The sequence below is a fragment of the Panthera uncia genome, chromosome E3 (genome assembly GCF_023721935.1).
Source record: "Panthera uncia isolate 11264 chromosome E3, Puncia_PCG_1.0, whole genome shotgun sequence".
Lineage (NCBI taxonomy): Eukaryota > Metazoa > Chordata > Mammalia > Carnivora > Felidae > Panthera > Panthera uncia.
In genome coordinates, this window is record NC_064815.1 from 27,261,509 (window position 1) to 27,280,179 (window position 18,671).

The 18,671-nt window shown below is 43.8% G+C and overlaps 1 protein-coding gene across 6 annotated transcripts in view; it reads right to left on the minus strand.

Moving 5' to 3' along the window:
- The window catches only part of LOC125928552 (zinc finger protein 3), a 33,574-nt gene extending 23,269 nt beyond the window's left edge, over window positions 1-10,305 (minus strand). The window contains exons 1-3 of one of the 6 annotated variants that reach the window (XM_049639289.1): window positions 9,171-9,929; window positions 1,666-4,674; window positions 264-749 (exon numbers count right to left, since the gene is read on the minus strand). In XM_049639289.1, the coding sequence (XP_049495246.1) occupies window positions 264-650 (387 nt within the window). In that variant the 5' untranslated portion in view covers window positions 651-749; window positions 1,666-4,674; window positions 9,171-9,929. The other 5 variants (XM_049639284.1, XM_049639283.1, XM_049639281.1 and 2 more) reach the window with 5 other exon arrangements.
- Window positions 10,306-18,671: the final 8,366 nt, after the last annotated feature.

Consider the following 18,671-nt stretch of genomic DNA (forward strand, 5'->3'; position numbering starts at 1 on the left):
CCCCTAACCTCTGTGTGGTTCAAGGGTCAACTGCAGAATGAAAGAACACCAGGAGAGCTAATGTACAACCTCTAAGGGAAAAAAAAAGGAAACCCATCCATCTCATTCAACTCCCATAGCTAAAGATCAATACTGGACAGTAGAAGAAATACAGGAGGAAACGCAGAAACTTCCATTCAGCTACTCTCATTGGATGGACAAACCCAGCCTGCCCCGAATGCTATGCTCTCAATCTCATGGCAGAAAAGGTCTCCCCAGCCTACCTGCTGCCCTGGCTCGTCCAGTTCTCGCTCCAGATCTTCTAGGAGAGTGACGGCCTCTTCAGCGCTCTCCGGGCAGTGCTCCTGCACCCAGGCCTGGAGCTCCTGGGGCAGGATGCTCAGGAACTGCTCCAGCACCAGCAGCTCCAGGATCTGCTCCTTGGTGTGGATCTCGGGCCTCAGCCACTCACAGCAGAGCACCCGGAGCTGGCTCAGGGCCTCCCGGGGGCCAGGTGTGTCATGGTACCCAAACTGCCGGAAGCGCTGGCGGAACACCTCCAGGCTAGGAAGGCACTTCCCTTCCTCTTCCTCATCTTTAACCACCACAGGCCCCCTCTCCCGTGGAGGCCGAGGAACCCGAACTGCAGCCATGCCTAAAACCTTGGTCATCACACAGATTGCAGAAACAGCCTCACTACGGATGGGACTGTGTGGAGCAGGAATAGTGGTTCCTTTGGGTTTCTGGATCTTTAGGGCTACACGTTAAACCTGAGAAAATATGGTTACCATAAATTACAAAAAGAAAAAAAGGATGCTTTTTAGGTCTTTACAGCCACACTGTCAACACAACAAATTGTGGAAATTATGGCCACCACAGAACTATCACACAAAAATAATTGTCCAAAATCATTCAAGAGTCAGCTCAGGATATCCTACTTCAATTTTACTGTCTCCACTCTGATAAAAAGTACACTATGGCATAATTTTAAAATTAAATTTATTATTTTTTAAAATTTTAATTTGTACATAATTTTTTTTTAATTTGAGAGAGAGAGAGAGAGACACTGAACACAGTGGGGAGAGGAACAGAGGGAGAGAGAATCTCAAGCAGGCTCCATGCTCAGTGTGGAGCCCAATGTGGGGCTGGATCCCACAACACTGGGATCATGTGTTAGCTCAGCTGAGATCAACAGTGGGATGCTCAACCAACTGAGCCACCCAGGGACCCCTAAAATTAAATTTAAATTAACTTGGCTCTAAGACCTGTTTCAGAATCTTACAACTCCTGAGATTTCAACAGGATACCTACAGGCCAACTGCAGCCTGTCTAAATCCAAGACTTTGAGATTCAACATTAAAAACTTGTTAGTCAAGGGCACCTGGATGGCTCAGCCGGTGGAGCATGTGACTCTTGGTCTCAGGGTCATGACTTCGGGCCCCATGTTGGGCGTAGAGCCTACTTAAAAAAGACAAGTGAATGACAAATTAAACTAAAATTAACCTATATTCTTACAGAGGTATTTATTTTGATGAGATATGTATTGTTGAGAATAGGTAAAAACTAAGTCATAGCAAATGATACAAAAAAATGCTTAAAGTATTTTTCTTTTAAATACTAAATATTCTAATTATGTGTCAGTCGATACATTAGAACACCAAAAACATCTGTAGTAAATATAATTACTTCTTTTTCCCTCACTTGCCCAAAAAATGAAGTCCCTTCACTCAGCATTGACTTGAATACCTTCCACGGGCTTTGAGCTGGGACTGCAGTGATGAGTAAGACAGATGTGCTCTCACCCCCACAGGGCTTTCAAGTCTGTGGGGGAGATGGAAAGTATAGGAGTAAACAGACAACAGAATCAGACTATACAATTAGTGGCATTCATGAAGTATACTCTGAAAGAAACCTGCATGAATTAATCTTACATGCTTGTGACTGGCTTTCCTAAGCATGTTTCCAAACTTTAGGCAGCATCTGTCAGGTCATGTAGACGTCCCATTCTGGGTTTGGACAACTGAGAGCAGGACAACTCCAGCAGTCTCAGTGAAGAGCCAAACGGATAAAAATCTACACAGGTTTTTGTTACATGAAATGATAATGGTAACAAGGATAGAGACCATAAAAAGGATGTACAAATAGCTTGCAGAAGATGAGAAAATAGAGGCGTCAAAGATAACCTAAATCTAAGGCATTTGAAAACTTCGGTATGAAAAAAATAAAAACGAAAATAAAAACTTGAGTATGCTGATGGCTGACATGCACATCCACCTCTGGCCTGATGTCACTCTAAGTGGCAAGTCTCACATACATCCCCATAATCACAACAAAGGAAAAAGGATAAAACACAAACAGTGATATTGCTGGGTTATAGATGAATTCAATTTTTAAATTCTTTTTTTCATTTTCTAAATTTTCTACAATGGGTATTATTACTTTTATATCAGAAAATCTTTAAGGACAAACCAAATTGGTTTTACTACTAATCCAACAACTTCATGGACTTCCAAACAAACAAACAAACAAACAAACAAAAAAGCAATCACAGACCATGCAGAACGCCCCCAACAAATGCACATCTATGTCAACAGCTTTTGTTTTTTTAAGTTTTTTATTTTACTAATCCCTACCCCCAACGTGGGGCTCGAACTCATAACCCTGAGATCAAGTTGCACGCTCCAGCTAAGTCAGCCAGGTGTCCCTAGTATGTTACTTAAGTATTTACTTTCACACATTTAATAAACACACATTAAAAACATACATTTTCTATGACTGCTCTCCACTGATTTTTGTGACCAATTCTGATAATTTTATTTTTTATTTATTTTTAATTCTAGTAATTCTAAAAAATATAAAATGGGATCCTACGACTAGAACCTCAATAAATAACTTTTTATGAAAATTTCAATAATTATCAGCTACTAATTAGTTGAGACTTCTAGGGATGCCGGTACTTGGGATTCCTCTCCACTGTACCCCAAATCTGAAGCATCCTAGGAGAGATATCAACAGGTGTCTTGACAGGGTGGACCCAAATCAGCAGCACGTACTCCCTCACACTGCTCTGCACATCCAATACACTTCTGGAGCTCCCAAGTTCAGAATAACTTGAAAACAGCCAGGAGAGAAGCACACCATCTAGTTTCCTAAATAAAGGCACTAGCACAAAGGCTAAAATGACCTTAAAATAACAGATGGAATAGTGCTGGGAGCATTCATTTGAAATGCTTAAAAGTAGATCTCTGCAGTGCTGAAATACCTTCTCGTAACTGGTTACAAAATTTCACACTCCACTCACAGAAGTGCATACCTAGAATAGGAAAGACACTGGAATCTGTTTGGGTTGCTCAGCTTCTGGGATCAAGCCTGGGAAACTCAGCAAGGCACAAGGGAGGAATTACTTAGCACAGGTGGCATTCAACAGGAAGTGACCTGTATCAGATTCATGTGGATCTGTTCCCAGAATGGCATATCCAATCTCACAGATCACATAACTACCTCTGCAAAGCATGTACATAGTACATTTAAAGAAAAAAAAGGTGGAGTGCCTCGTTGGCTCTGCTGGTAGAGCATGCAACTCTTGACCTCGGGGTTGTGAGCTTGAGACCCACATTGTATGTGGAGATTATGTTAAAAACAAAAAAAAAATTCTTAAGAAGAAAAAGTTTCCCTTGGATGCTGCCCACAACTCAAATCCGTGTCTTTGCAAGACCTCAAATGAGTGGAGGGATAGGCGCTTGGACCACTTCATCCCTGCTGCATTCATTCTCCCCAGAGATTTCATCCAGTCACATGGCTCTAATTACCATCCACGTACTCCCAACCACCAATTAATCTCCAGCCCAGAGCTCTCTTTTGAACTGTAGACTCATGTGACCAACTACCTACTTGACGGTTAATGGCGACTCCATCATTCTGTTTTCTTGGAACAAAAAACCTGGTTATCCCAGACTCCTTCTCATTCTACATATAATTCATAAGCGAATCCTGTGAGCTCTACGTCCAAAAGATCCAATGTTCAACCAATTCACACTACCTCCAGTACTGCATCCCAGCCCCTCCCCTACTTGCCTGGAGTATTGCAAGAGCCTCCTAAGTGCTTCCACCCCTGCCCCTGGGTCTAGTGCCAACAAGCAGCCAGAGCAACCCTGTTAACATACAAGTCAGGTCATACCATTCTTCTGCTCACGCCTTTCGAGGCAGTGTCTCCTAGAGTAAAGGGCAAGGTCATCACAATGGCCGGCAAGGCCTCATGAGGTCTCAGCTCTGTTGCCTGTCTGACTTCATCTTCTACTTCTCTCTTGTTCATTGACCCCAACCACATGGTCCCTTGAACATGTGAGGCAAGCTTCCCCCCTCAGAGCATGGCGTTCCCTCTGCCGAATGCTTCCTCCAGATTATATATGGCTGGCTCCTTCAGGTCTGTACTATGTTCTCGCCAAGGCATCCCTGACCCCATATTTTAAACTGCACACAACTCTTGCTCACCCCAGAACTCCTTATGCTAATTTACTCTCTTCCACATCACTTACCTCCATACATATACTATATATTTTACCTTTTTTTTTTTTTAAAACCGCCTGTTTCCTTCTTGAATACCAACTCCCGAGGGCAGAGACTTTCATCCGTTTTCTTCACTGCTATATTCCAAACATCTACAATACACCTGGTATTTTGCAGGTACTCAAATATCTGTGGGAAGAATGAATGTGATATATGGATCTTTGGGTGTACTCATGGAATAAAAGCTGTAAAATCAGGCTTAAAAAAAATATCAGTACAGGGGTGTCTGGGTGGCTTAGTCAGTTAAGTGTCTCACTTCGGCTCAGGTCATAATCTCACCATTCATGAGTTCGAGCCCTGTGTCGGGCTCTGTGCTGACAGCTCAGAGCCTGGAGCCTGCTCCTGATTCTGTGTCTCCCTCTCTCTCTGCCCCTCCCCCACTCATGCTCTGTCTCCCTCTGTCTCAGAAATAAACATTAAAAATAAATTAAAAATAAATAAACATTAAAAAAATTTTAATTATCAGTACAAATTTAAGCTAAAAAAATATGGCAGCATCAACTCATACTTAGTTTACAGATACAGGTGAATACAGAATTAGTAAGTGTGTGTACACGAGTTAGTATGCAGACATTGATTTCCTAGTTCTGTCTGCTGTGAAGGTTTAGAAGCAATGACATCCTGCAATTAGCATACCCAGAGCCCAGATTTTGGTTTCTCCAGTAAAAAGAACTAGAAAATGGAAAAATGGCTGATTCTAGGTTGGGGAGCATACAAAATGAGCCTGGAGCATCCTATAGTGACACAAAGTTAAAAAACAAAACAATGGGGCATGTTAAAGGGACACGGGAGCCAACTTGGGCTGGGGGGAAGCTCTCAATAGCTACAACTAAAACAATCTGAGCAACAAAATACAGTAGTGGATTATAACCTGAAATGTGAAATAAGTATCTGTGAATCCATACAATGTTTAAAAAAAAAAAAAAAGTGACTGAATAAACAGAGAAGAGACAAACCTCCCACCCAGAATTATGCCAATTTATGTATGTAGATACTCCTGTCAAGAAGGGAGACTTAATTCTTCACCCCCTGAGTGTGGGCTGCACTTAGGGACTTGCTTCCGCGAGAAAAATACGGAAAGGGGCTGAAGGGAAGTACTACCATGCAGAAACCAGGCAAACACTAGCTCAGTCGGATCACCAAGGTTAACATCACCAGTGGTAAGTGCACCTGAAAATGATGACAAGGGCACATCACCTCTCTGGCCTTCCTCCTCCAAATCTGGATTGAGAGACTTTCTATAAAACACCTGACCTGTACTTCTCAAAACTGTCAAGATCATTAAAAACGAGGAAAGCCTGAGAAATTGTCACTGACCAGAGGACATTAAGTAGACTTGAAGGCTAATATAATGCGGTACCCTAGATGGGATCCTGGGACAGAAAAAGGACATTAGGGAAAAACTAGTGACCTTCAAATAAAGTGCGGAGCTTAATTAATAGTAATATATCAGTGTTGGTTCCTTAGTTGTGACAAATGTACCCAGTAATGCAAGGGGTTAACAATAACTGGAGAAAAGGTATATGGGAATTCTGTACTATCTTTGAGCTTTTCTATAGATCTAAAACTGTTCTAAAAACATTTAAGGGACACCTGGCTGGCTCAGTCAGTGCAGCATGTGACTCTTGATCTTGGGGTTGTGAGTTCAAGCCCCATGATGGGTATAGAGATTACTTTAAAATAAAACATTTAAATTAAAAATATGGGGGGGGGGGAGAAGCACAGCTGTTAACTTTAATACTTATGATGTTGAAGCAGACCATTCTTAGATACGTTTAAAAAGTTATGAAGCCTTTTTATGATTTCTTTTTAAAAGGTACCTGCTTTGGGGCGCCTGGGTGGCTCAGTCGGTTGAGCGTCCGACTTCGCTCGGGTCACGATCTCACGGTCCGTGAGTTCGAGCCCCGCATCAGGCTCTGTGCTGACAGCTCAGAGCCTGGAGCCTGCTTCCGATTCTGTGTCTCCCTCCCTCTCTGGCCCTCCCCCCGTTCATGCTCTGTCTCTCTCTGTCTCAAAAATAAATAAAAATGTTAAAAAAAAAAATTAAAAAAAATAAATAAATAAAAGGTACCTGCTTTGTCTCTAGGAGCAATAATTAATTTCTGACTCTCATTCAACAATTATTAGAATATTGGCTTAATGAAATAAAGTTTCTAGCAGATCTATTTTAAACATATCACAAAGCTTACTTTTACTTTTATCAAACTGTCACAGACTTTTGAGTCTGGAGCTCTCTTGTCCAGCAAGAGAGCAGACACAGAAATGAATACGAGAGGCTAATGTCAGGGAAGAGACAAGAGCCCAGAACAGGGGTTTCACCTCTGTATTTATTGAGCTCTCAAGATTTTACATATGTGGTAAACGTGCGGAAGGAAATGATCAGATAGTGACCATTAACTTGTGTAAGAAGCAAAGGGTTTGGGGGGCAAGCTGCGTTTTGAAGTTGAGATCAAAGCACAATGATATACTGGCAGCAGATGGAAAATGTTTTTCTGTAGGTGATTTAGCCAATTAGCTGTTATCTCCAAAGTTTAAGATTGCTTGAGCTTGCAACCTCAGGGTTAACAAGGCACTCTTCAGCACAGCTAACTTTAGACTCTTTCACCCAGGGCTTTCAGCACAGCTAACTTTAGACTCTTTCACCCAGGGCTTTCTGCCTCTATGCTTTGTCTTACTTAATGACTGGCTTTGGGCACTTTCCCCCTCTGGTGGCTTTCCACCCTAAGCCTTGCTAACCCATTGGCGCAAGCATAGAGAATTCTTAAACTTATTCCCCACATCAAACACTTTTGACTAGTTGATGTTACAACAGTCTTTTCCTCCTTTGAAATTGCACAGGCCATTTTCCAGTTTGGCAACTCCAATTCCACAGGCTCAAAGGCTACCAGCAGAGGCGTGTTTGTGTGTTTGTTTAAAGAAAAATCGAGGGGCACTTGGCTGGCTCAGTAGGAAGAGGATCTCGGGGATGTGAGTTTGAGCCCCATGATGGGTGTAGAGCTTACCTCAAAAAAATTTTTTTTAACAGGAGAACATCAAATTTAGTTTTTTTGTGTGTTTTTTTAAATATTTATTTATTTTTGAGACAGAGAGAGACAGAGCATGAATGGGGGAGGGTCAGAGAGAGGGAGACACAGAATCTGAAACAGGCTCCAGGCTCTGAGCTGTCGGCACAGAGCCCGACGCGGGGCTCGAACTCACGGACCGTGAGATCATGACCTGAGCCGAAGTCGGCTGCTTAACCGACTGAGCCACCCAGGTGCCCCCATCAAATTTAGTTTTGTGTGTACAGGGAACCCACATAGATATGAAATCCCAAAGGCAGTGAGGCAACATAGAGCCTTAAATAACAACCTGAGCTAAGGAAAGGGGTCTGAGGATACAAAGATGAGGAAGACCAAAAGAGAGGTGAGAGGAGATGTTAGGAAAACAAACGGTGCCCTATTATGCAGGTTTCTTAGGTAAAAAGCAATCTCATTAATAGCTCTCTTCCTGGTGTAGGCAGGCACTTGAGGGGGAAGGTAAAGAGCCTTTCCTGAATCTGCTGGGTTTCAATTGCTTTTAACTCAAAATAATGTTTGTGCTAAAGTTAAAGTGCCCCATCTTGCGGCAGCCTGCCCTTGACCCCTGATGATGCCTCCTCTAAAAATCAAGTTTCACGCATTAAAAGTCTAGTACCAGCAGAGGTTTAGAATACAGATCTGCACATATGACCCTGCTCTTTACAACCATTTTATTAACTTCTCTGTATGGCAGACAAAAGTCACAACGTGGCCTCTGCCTCTTCATTCTGTCTCATTGCTTCCCTGCTCATTCCCAATGCACTGATAATGCCCAATTCTCAGACAAACTTTTTTGTCTTTCAAATCTCAGCTTAGTAATAAATCCATGAAAAGATGCTTCACCTTATTTACAACAGAATAAATGGAAATTAAAGCTGCAATGAAATGCTTCCATCTATTGGACTAGCAAAGACTTTTTAAAAACCTGGTAATGCTCTGTTGTAATTTTTTTTTTTCCCTTGAGCAAAGCCAGTTATTTCACATTTGGTCATGCTGAGTTTGCCTAAAGTTTCATCTCGGGATGCCCTCCAGGTCATGGCTTCTGAATTTTTCTTTTTAATTAATTAATTAATCTATTTATTTATTGTAAACTCTATGCCTGCGTATCTATCTATCTATCTATCTATCTATGTATCATAAGCTCTATGCCCAATGTGGGGATTGAACTCACAACCCTGAGATCAAGAGTCCCGTGCTACACTGGCTGAGCCAGCCAGGTGCCCTGGCTTCTGAGTTTTTCTTAATACAGTATTTATAAAATAAAAAAAGCATGTGGGTAGAAAAGAGGAGGTTTCATTACTAATTCAGATTGTCTTCAACCACAGTGAACTACTTTCTTTAGACTATCTAGAATGTGTAGCACAAGAGGCTCATCAAGCAAAAGTTTATGGTCTACTATAACCAGAAGGGAACTGTTCTTGTTCCCAGGTGGTTTTTTCCCCCTCCTTTATGCCAATTTCCCAAAACTTATACTCTCTTATAGAAGTGCCCCAAACCCATTCCGGAACAAGATGAGGCATAAATAAACCAAATTAAAATAGATGGTAACAATTTAATGGTACTTACCAACTATTGCTAGAATGCTTTTAACACACACATTGTGTACCTGAAAACTCGCAGGCAGGCAAATTTGGTTAATTCTTGAGGCACGGAATCCTACTGTACAGTACTTTCTGCATAGCAGCTCCCCAATCCCTGAAAACAATTGCTTTGCCTCTTGACTCCTTCCTTCACAGTTCTTTCAACTCTTCCTTTATATACCATAGATTTCCAAGGACGTCACCCACCAGATCGCCTTCCTCTCGAGAAACTATTTATAAATAACCTAGAAATGTGTTTCCAAACTCGAGCAGATCCTTATTGTGTATGTGCTTTCTAATCTGAACAAAGCCCAACAGAACTATTCCCTCTCTTGGCTCAATAGCTACCCGGGACTTCTAAAGAGGCTCGGTTTCCCACCGCAGGTCCCCAAACCCCTCAGACATGTTCTCATCAATTAGCCCCGAGTTCGGACTTACTGTTAAGAGCAAGGAAAAAAGAGAAAGCAGTCCGGGTCCGACGGACTAAGGGCCCGTCTCAGGCAGAGCACAGAAAATCTGCTCTGGAACGCGAAAGAAGCAGTTTATCTGAGAAACCGCCGGGGAGGGCAGGAAAAGGCGAGGACGAGCCTCCACCAGCTTAGCTGGGTAGGAGCACGGAGCTCCTCCCCACAGCCCTCCCAGGACCGGTCTGGGGGGGGGTTCTCCAGAGGTCACAGCTGCTCAACCCCTCTTCCCTCTCCGAACCCTTTCACCCAAGGTTCCCTCTCCCGCAGCTACGCGAACCAGGAATCCAAAACTCACCGGATTTGGGGCCGCTCGAAGCGCTGGTGCCTCGACGCACCCCGCGGCCGGCGCAGCCGGAAGTTCGTCAGAACCCCGCCCCCCCGCGGGAGTTGTCCGGGGCCGTAGCGGTCCCTCTAGGACCGGGGGGAGGTCGTTTCTGCCTCTCGGTGTCTTGGTTAGTTGGGGGTTTTGGCGTCTTGGGGACGGGCGAGGTCGCTCCACTACGTGAACTAGCAGGAACCTCGTTCCCCAGCCGCCACTCCCCCCCCCCCCCACCTTTTAAACCAAGGAAGTGCCAGCCAGGTGAAGGCTTCCCGGGTTCTCGCACCCAATCTCCGTAGTCCCGGTCCAGGGAGAGGCGCGGGCTCGGCGAAACGACCTCGGTCCCTTCGTGGACTTCAGAATCCGTTCGCCCGAGACCTGAGCCCGTCGTCTCGTGAGAACGCGGCCCACGTTTATGGATACGGACCCGCACGCTTGGCCCACGAAGTCAGAGATTCAGTGATCAATCTCGGACCTGGGTCACGGTGGCATCAATCTAAGTCGCCGTGCCTTTGGGGCTTTTGCGGATTCTAAATTTCCTGGGCAGAAATCTCGGAGGTTGCCCTCTAAGTGCTCCTGATGCTGCAGGACTGGTTAAAGAAGTTTCTGCCTACCTTTTTCTCCCGCTGCTCCTGCAGATTTCAGGCTTGATTCTCAATGTTTCTTTCGGCACCCCCTTCCCAGCCCCCATTGATTTTGCTTTTGCCTGATTCCTCAAAAGGTACACATACTGAAGGACAGCAACATCCCTGAACACGAAATCCCTGATTAAATGCACCATAACTTCACAGAAACATGACTATGTTTCCCCCTATTTTTCTAGGATCATTAAAAAAATTTAATTTTCAAAGACAAAAGTAGAGAGGATGACAGTGGGCCTTCATGTACCAACTGGCCAGTGTCAACAGTTATCCCATGGTCAGTCTTGTTTCATTCATTCCTTCCCACATGCATTGGTCAGACATCTAAGATGGGTGGGTTCTCGACACCACCTGTTACAGGCACCAAAAGCCAATGGTCATCCAGAAATGAACAAATCGGAGGGTGTGAGGTCTGAACACCATACCTAATGTGACCAGAGAGAATCTGAAGAATTTTTCCTTCCTTACTTTAGGTAGGAGAAGAGGAGGGGAGAATGAGGGACAAAGTAGTCGTAGTTTTCAAATACAAAGAGTTGTCATTTCCAAAAGAAATTTGTCTTAGGGGACCCCGGAATTCAGAACTAAGATCAATGAATGGAAATGATAGAAAAGTTCAATGTAAGGATGGCCACTTCCTGTATCATCTTGTGCTGTTTTGAAGAGGTGGGGGAGCCCCTAGGAATGTGGAGAACACCTTTAATACCTTCATACAGCTTGCTTCATACTCCTGTTAGTTTTTCCTTTAATGTCAAACCCTTTCACAACATTTACCATTACCATCCCCTCCATACACCTCCTTAGAGTACTTACTATGGGCAAGGTACTGTTAAGCACTTGGTTTCACTTCTTTATTGCTGCATTAAAAACTACTTCAAAACTTAGTGACTTAACACAACAGTTATCATTTCTCATTTGATCTCACAAATCTGTGAATTGGCTGGGTTCTTCTGCTTCCTGTGCTGTCCTAAGGGACCGGGATGGCTGGTGGTTGGGGCTGGCCTACAGACTGGAAGCTCAGCTGGGACGTTGGCCTGGGGGTTCCGTGCTCCTCCGTGTGAGTGCCTCCGCATGGCTGCTCGGGCTTCCTCGTGACATGACTGCTGGCTTCCCCAAGAGGAGCATTTTAAGAAGTCAGGGTGGAACTTGCAGGTGTTTAGAGCCCAGCCTTGGAAGTTACACAGCATCATTTCTACCATATTAGATTGTTTAAACAGGCCACTGTGTGCAGGGGCACCTGGGTGGCTCAGTCGGTTGTGTCTGACTTTGGCTCAGGCCATAATCTTGCAGTTTGTGAGTTCAAGCCCCACATCAGTCTCTGTGATGACAGCTCAGAGCTTGGAGCCTGCTTCAGATTTTGTGTCTCCCTCTCTTTCTGCCCCTCCTCTGTTTTCTCTCTCTCTCTCTCTCTCAAAAATAAATAAGTCATTTAAAAAAATTAAACAGGCCACTGAGCCAGATTCAAGGGGAAGAAGACAGACTTTATTCCTTGGTGAAAGAAATTTCTCTATTTCATTGTGAAAGAGTATGTGGGATGGGAGATAATGTGACTATTTTGGGGAACAATCTACTATACACATTTATCTTCATTATATCAATCCTATGAAATATTATAGACCTGAGAATACTTATCCCTGTGAAATATTGAAATCTCTGTTTTACAGATCAGGAAACTGGGGCTCAGAAAAGTAAGTACCTTGACCAGTGTCATACAAGTGATCTGCTGGAAAGTCAAGATTCACACTTGGCTCTTTTCTCCAAAGCCTGTGCTTTTAAATACTCTACTGCCTCTGAATTAGACTGGAGGAATAAGAGATGGTTGAAGGGAACAGAATCACTAGAGGAAAACCAGGAAACCTGCACAATTCCATGAGCCACATGCATGTTGATGTCTTGGTCATGCTCAATCCAGTCTCTTAGTCAAAAGGATCTTTGCCTAGCCATGCAACCAGTGAGCTGTGATGTTGGGGCCTGAAGGAAATCCTTCCAATTCCAAGCCTGTTGCTCTGTCTAAAGCAAAGGGGCCCAGAGTTGGAAAATATTAATGCCAAAATAGACCTTAAGGATAATCTGGTTATGCTCTTGTTTTCAGATGAAGAAACTAATGCTGGGGCACCTGGGTGGCTCAGTCAGCTAAGTGTCTGACTTTGGCTCAGGTCATGATCTCACAGTTTATGACTTTGAGCCCCGCATCAGGCTCTGCACTGACAGTTTGGAGCCTGGAGCCTGCTTTGGATTCTTTATCTCCCTCTATAAACGTTAAAAAAAAAAAAAACCACCAAAAATAAAACAAAACACCAATGCCTGGAGAAATCATATCCAAGCCACACTAGTGAGCTAGTTGGTAGTGGAGCTGAGAGTAGAATACAGATTCTCTAATTCAATCCTGTGTCCTTACGATATCTCAAAAGTTTTTTTTAAATGTTTATTATTAATCTCTCTCTCTCCTTTCTGAGAGAGAGGGTGAGTGGGGGAGTGGCAGAGAGAGAGGGGGACAGAGGATCCAAAGCAGGCTCTGTGCTGACAGCGGTGTGCCCAATGCAGGGCTCGAACTCATGAACGATGAGATCATGACCCAAGCAGAAGTTGGATGCTCAACCACTGAGCCACCCAGGTGCCCCTATCTCAACAAGTTTTTAAAAACAGCATTAGGATGATAGAGCTGCCTGGGTGGCTCAGTAGGTTAAGTGTCTGACTCTTGATCTTGGCTCAGGTCATGATCTCATGGTTCACGAGAGTAAGCCCGAGTTGGGCTTTGGACTGACTTAAGCCTGCTTGGGATTCTCTCTCTTTCCTTCTTTATGTCCCTCTCTGACACACACGTACTCTATCTCTCTCAAACTAAATAAACTTAAAAAAATTTTTTTTTAAAAGCATTAGGAAGATCAACAGGCTATCCATGAAAATCATACTTTATTAAAGCAAATTAACTTAGGGTGAGTCATTATTTTCTTCCATTAAAATAACTATAGCACAACCACAAGAGAGCAAAGGAAAAGTTAGCCAACTTGACTGGTGGCTCACTGTGGTGTGTCACCTGCATTTCCTCTTCAGAACAGTTTTGATTTCCAAGAACCTCATACTTTTCCAGTGAATTCATTTGACAAATACCAATGTGTCAGCCATTGTATTAAAGCACAAGGAAAAAATGAAAAATACAGTTCTTGGCAGATATGTAAGCAAATAATTTCAGATGTGGTCAATGAAAATAGAGATGAGACCAATAAATGGTGCTGAATAAGGCATCGTAGGCAACCACAGACTAGCCTCTTGTTAACGTGCAAACACTCTTTCTGTGAGCAGCCCTCTGCTTCTAACCATTTACATGGCAGGGAGCTTACTCATTTAGAGAACAGTTCCCTCCTTTTGGGATGTTCTAATTGCTGAAATTTCTTTACATTAAAGCAAAAATCTGTTTTCCTACAATTTCAACCCTGGTTTTGATTGGCCCTTTTATCTCACAAAATGTAGTTGTTCTTCTTGCCAGCCCTTCAAAATATTTAAAATCTATCATGTCCTAGCGATCACTCACAACAGTTCCATGATCTGAAAGTTGCTTCTGAATCTTGGAATGTAAAATGTCTGAACTGACCGAGGGCCCTCTGAAGGTCCATGGTTCCTAAATGACCTCCATACTCTCCCATTTTCTCTACATTATCCAGTTCTTTTTTGCTTGAATGATTATTTGGCCTGAAAAAGAAAAAGCATTCCCTCTCCTTGTAGCAGAAATCCAGAAGGGGAAAAGCTACCACTGGTTACTGTAGGCTCTAGCTTCCTCCCTTCCCTACCAGCAGCATGGTGGTCAAGTTTGTCCCTAAAATGGTGACTCTCTGGATCTTCCTTGCTCATTCTCACCACGGCTTCTTTTTGCTGCCATCACTATGCTTAGTCAGTAGAGGGTGATCAAATCTTGATTTCTCCTAAAACAGGGCTCGGCGAACTTCTGTCCCATTCCAACTGTGAAAACTTCCTTTTTTTTCTTCCTGGAAGGGGTCCACACGTACAGCATGTTGGGGAGCTGCAAAATTCATTCAGCTAAAGAAAATGAAAGGATGGGTGCCTGGGTGGCTCAGTCAGTAGAGCTTGTGACTTGATCTTGGGGTCCTGAGTTTGAGCTCCACATTGGGTGTAGAGATAACTTTAAATATGTATATTTTAAAAAAGAAAGAAAAAATAAATGAAAGGAAAAGAGAATAAAAGCAGAGTGATGTAGTTAGACAACCTGACAGCTTGAAGCTGGAGCCCCGTTGCCAATGAGCCTTGGGAGATTTAGATCTGCAATTTGATTATCAGGAAAATGGGCATAATAGTACCTTCTCTGACAACTTTAAGTAGTCTCTACACCCAGTGTGGGGCTCAAACTCACAACCCTGAGATCAAGAGTCCTACACTCTACTGACTGAGCCAGCCAGGTGCCCCACCTTCTCTGACAACTTCAAGTGTTTGGATCACACAAAAGTGCACTGGCTTTGTAACTGACTATACCAACAGTGAGACTTCTAGTCTTCATCACTTTTGGCTACAATATATTTTTTTAATCATTTAAAATGTTTATTTGGGGGGCGCCTGGGTGGCTCAGTCGGTTAAGCATCCAACTTCGGCTCAGGTCATGATCTCATGGTCCGTGGGTTCGAGCCCCACGTCGGGCTCTGTGCTGACAGCTCAGAGCCTGGAGCCTGCTTCAGATTCTATGTCTCCCTCTCTCTCTGACCCTCCCCCGTTCATGCTCTGTTTCTCTCTGTCTGAAAAATAAATAAAACACTAAAATTTTCAAAAAAAAAATGTTTATTTGGGTGGTGCCTGGGTGGCTTAGTAGGTTTTAGCATCTGACTCTTGATTCGGCTCAGGTCAAGATCTCATAGTTCATGAGATCAAGTCCTGTGCTGAGTTTTGTGGTGACAGCACAGAGTCTGCTTGGGATTCTCTCTCTCCTCTCTCTGCCTCTCCCCAATGCTCATTGGAGCTCTTGTTCTCTCTCTCTCAAAAAAATAAACTTTAAGAAAATATTTAAAAAAGTAAAATGTTTATTTGGTAACAGTATTATTTTTTTAACCTGATCATTTTATTTATTTTTAAAATTTTAGTTAGTTAACAGAGAGTGCTATATTGGTGCCAGGAGTAGAATTCAGTGATTCTGAATTCACTTACATACAACACCCAGTGATCATCATAACAAGTGGCCTCCTTAGTACCCATCACCCATCCAGCCCATCTCCCACCCACCTCCTCCATCAACCTATAGTTTGTTCTCTATCACTAAGTGTTCTTGGCTACAATATTATTTCTGATCCCCTCTCTGGTTTAATGTTAGCTTCCATGCCCCCTTCCCCAGGGACAGATGTGGCTCTACCCATCACAGGCACTTTTTTCAATTCTGCCCTCTCTGGAAGGAGCCACCTGCCTTCTCCCTAATAAGAGAAGGTGAAGTTTCCTGCCAAGACTTTTACAAGAGCAGGTTGCAAGTTGTTCCCCTAGTTTCTGGAAGAACCCAGAAAAAAATGTGCATCATGTCAGAATAGAAGGAGATCACAAAGGGCATCTGGCCCAGCCTTCCCCAATGCAAAATCCCTTTCTGCCTGCCCCCTGCCTCTAAGAGTCCCCCAGCCATACCTGAGTGCCTGAATTCTTACAGCTCTGGCTGGCCCTGCAACAAGGTTCTTTCTTCTCCCAGTGGCTTCCACAAGGGCTACTCCAGTTATGCAACTTGTACCCCGCACCACCCCAGGGGCCACCATTCACCTTATTATCTGGGAGTTATCAGTAGGTTGTGTGGTTATCACAACTTGCCGGCAGAAGGCAGTCAACTAAGTGTCTTGAGGAAGGGGTGCCTTTTTCTCATTTGTCCTGGTAGCAGCCAGGCAGAGCCCCTTCACTCATCTGCCTTACTCACCGCTGTCGCTCTTTCCTTTTCTTATTCCTAGCACATGGCCTGTCAGTGTTTGTCGCAAAGGCTTTTGGGTTCTATGTCTTGGGAGTCACGCAGAACAAATTAAATCCCTCTTTTATCATGACAGGCCTTTAGGTATTTGAGGGAAGAGACCAAGTTCCCCGTGAGTTTTCTCTTCACCAAGAAAAAAAACCAACCCTTTATTGTACACACGAGATGGTGTTGCTTTTATTATCCAGCACTTGGACTGTTTCTCTTTTAAAATGTGCAATCCAGAACTAAATGTAGGGCACGCGACAAACTTAACCCAGGTAGGGTAGAGTCAGACTACCACCTCCTGTGTTCAAGCATCCGGAGTAGAGGCCACGCTGAAGACTTGGAGGCAGTAAGTCCACTGGCAAAGGGACATGGGTAGTTTGGGACAAGCAAGGAAGGGCTCCTTTAAGCCTGGGAAGCAATTTTCACACCTCCAGGGGAAATTCTGGTTCACTGGAGGATTTGAGATTGCAAAGGGACTTGCATCAGCTGAAGGAGTGAGGCAACTTTAATCACAGAGGCCTTGTGAAATTTTTGCACATAACATTTGGGACTGAAATGGGCCCAGAGCCAGGGTCCCCAGTTTCACAAGGAGCTGATTTCAGGGTTATGTGTTTTAGGGACTCATGGAATGGAGGACATGCCAGGATGTTTCACTTAAAAAAAAGTGACTTTTGTGAGGGCTAAATAAATATTCAGGAGAGATCGAGAGGCCCATGGAGGAAATAACAGGTGACCTATTTTTGGAACACTTATGTCAGGCACTGTTACACATGACTTACATGTAATGGCTCATTTAATGCTTATAGGAACCCTCTGCCCATTTTGCACATGAGGTAACTAAGACACAGCTAGTAAGTGGTGGATGAAGGGTTTGATCCTAGGCAAACTGGCTCCCTCCAAGGCCTGTGTACGTTTAACCATTGTGCGAGGCTGTTCCATAAACATAGTTGTGGGATCATGTAAGTGATTTATGAAGGAGGGAGAATTGAGCTCATAACAGAACGGTTGCTAGAGTCACACACCTGGTTTTAAAATCTAGTTCTGGGGACACCTGGCTGGCTCAATCAGAAGAGCATGCGACTCGGAGTTGGGTGCAAGCCCCATGTTGGGTAGAGAGGTTACTTAAAAATAAGGAAGTAAATAGGGGCGCCTGGGTGGCTCAGTCAGTTGAGTGTCTAACTTCAACTCAGGTCATGATCTCACAGTTCGTGAGTTCAAGCCCTGCATCAGGTTCTGTGCTGACAGCTCGAAGCCTGCTTTGAATTCTGTTTCCCTCTCTCTCTGCTCCTCCCCTGCTCACATGCTGTCTCTCTCTCAAAAATAAAAATTTAAAAAAAGGAAGTAAATAAATTAAAAAAAAATAAAGTGGGGGCACCTGGGTGGCTCAGTCAGTTAAGCTTAGGGCTCTTGATTGCAGCCCAGGTCATGATCTTGCTGTTCATGAGATTGAGCCCCAAGTCGGGCTCTGCATTGACAGTGCAGAGCTTGCTTGGGATTCTCTCTCTCCCTCCCCTGCTCATGCTCTCTCAAAATAAAAATTTAGAAATAAAATCCTGCTCTCCCATTTACTGGGTAAGTCACTTCATTTTCTAGGCCTGTTTCTGCACTTTTGAGTCAACTGGTTTTTTTGGAAAATTGAAGTGTGGATTAGAAAAAATTGATGTTTATTATTCATGAGTGAAGAGAGAGCCGCCAAAGGATAGCATAATACAAGCCACTGACGGAGTTTCAAGGAAATGGCCAAATGCTCTAGATAAGGGAGAATGAAGACGAGGGAAAATGCTCTGTCAAGGACACCTGTGATCTTCCATTTAAACGGTTGGGAAAAGAGCTGAGGTACAGGAGGGAGATCAGCACCTATGAGAAGAGTGGTCATGGTCCACTTGAGAGAGGAATTTGGTAGCCCAAAAGGAAAGGACAAAGTCCAAAGATTTTCAGAATTTGCTTTTTCTCCTTATAACTATAGGTGTGTTTGTTTAAACATAGAACAGGTGTTGACGGGTGAGGGGCATGGAAGCACCAGAGAGCAAGGCCAGGGGCTCCAGGGAGCAGGAAGGACCAGGCAGTGAGGCACGTCCTGGTGGACTTGGGCCCTTGGGAAAGAATACTGAGGGACATCTGCTGAGAAAGGGTGAAG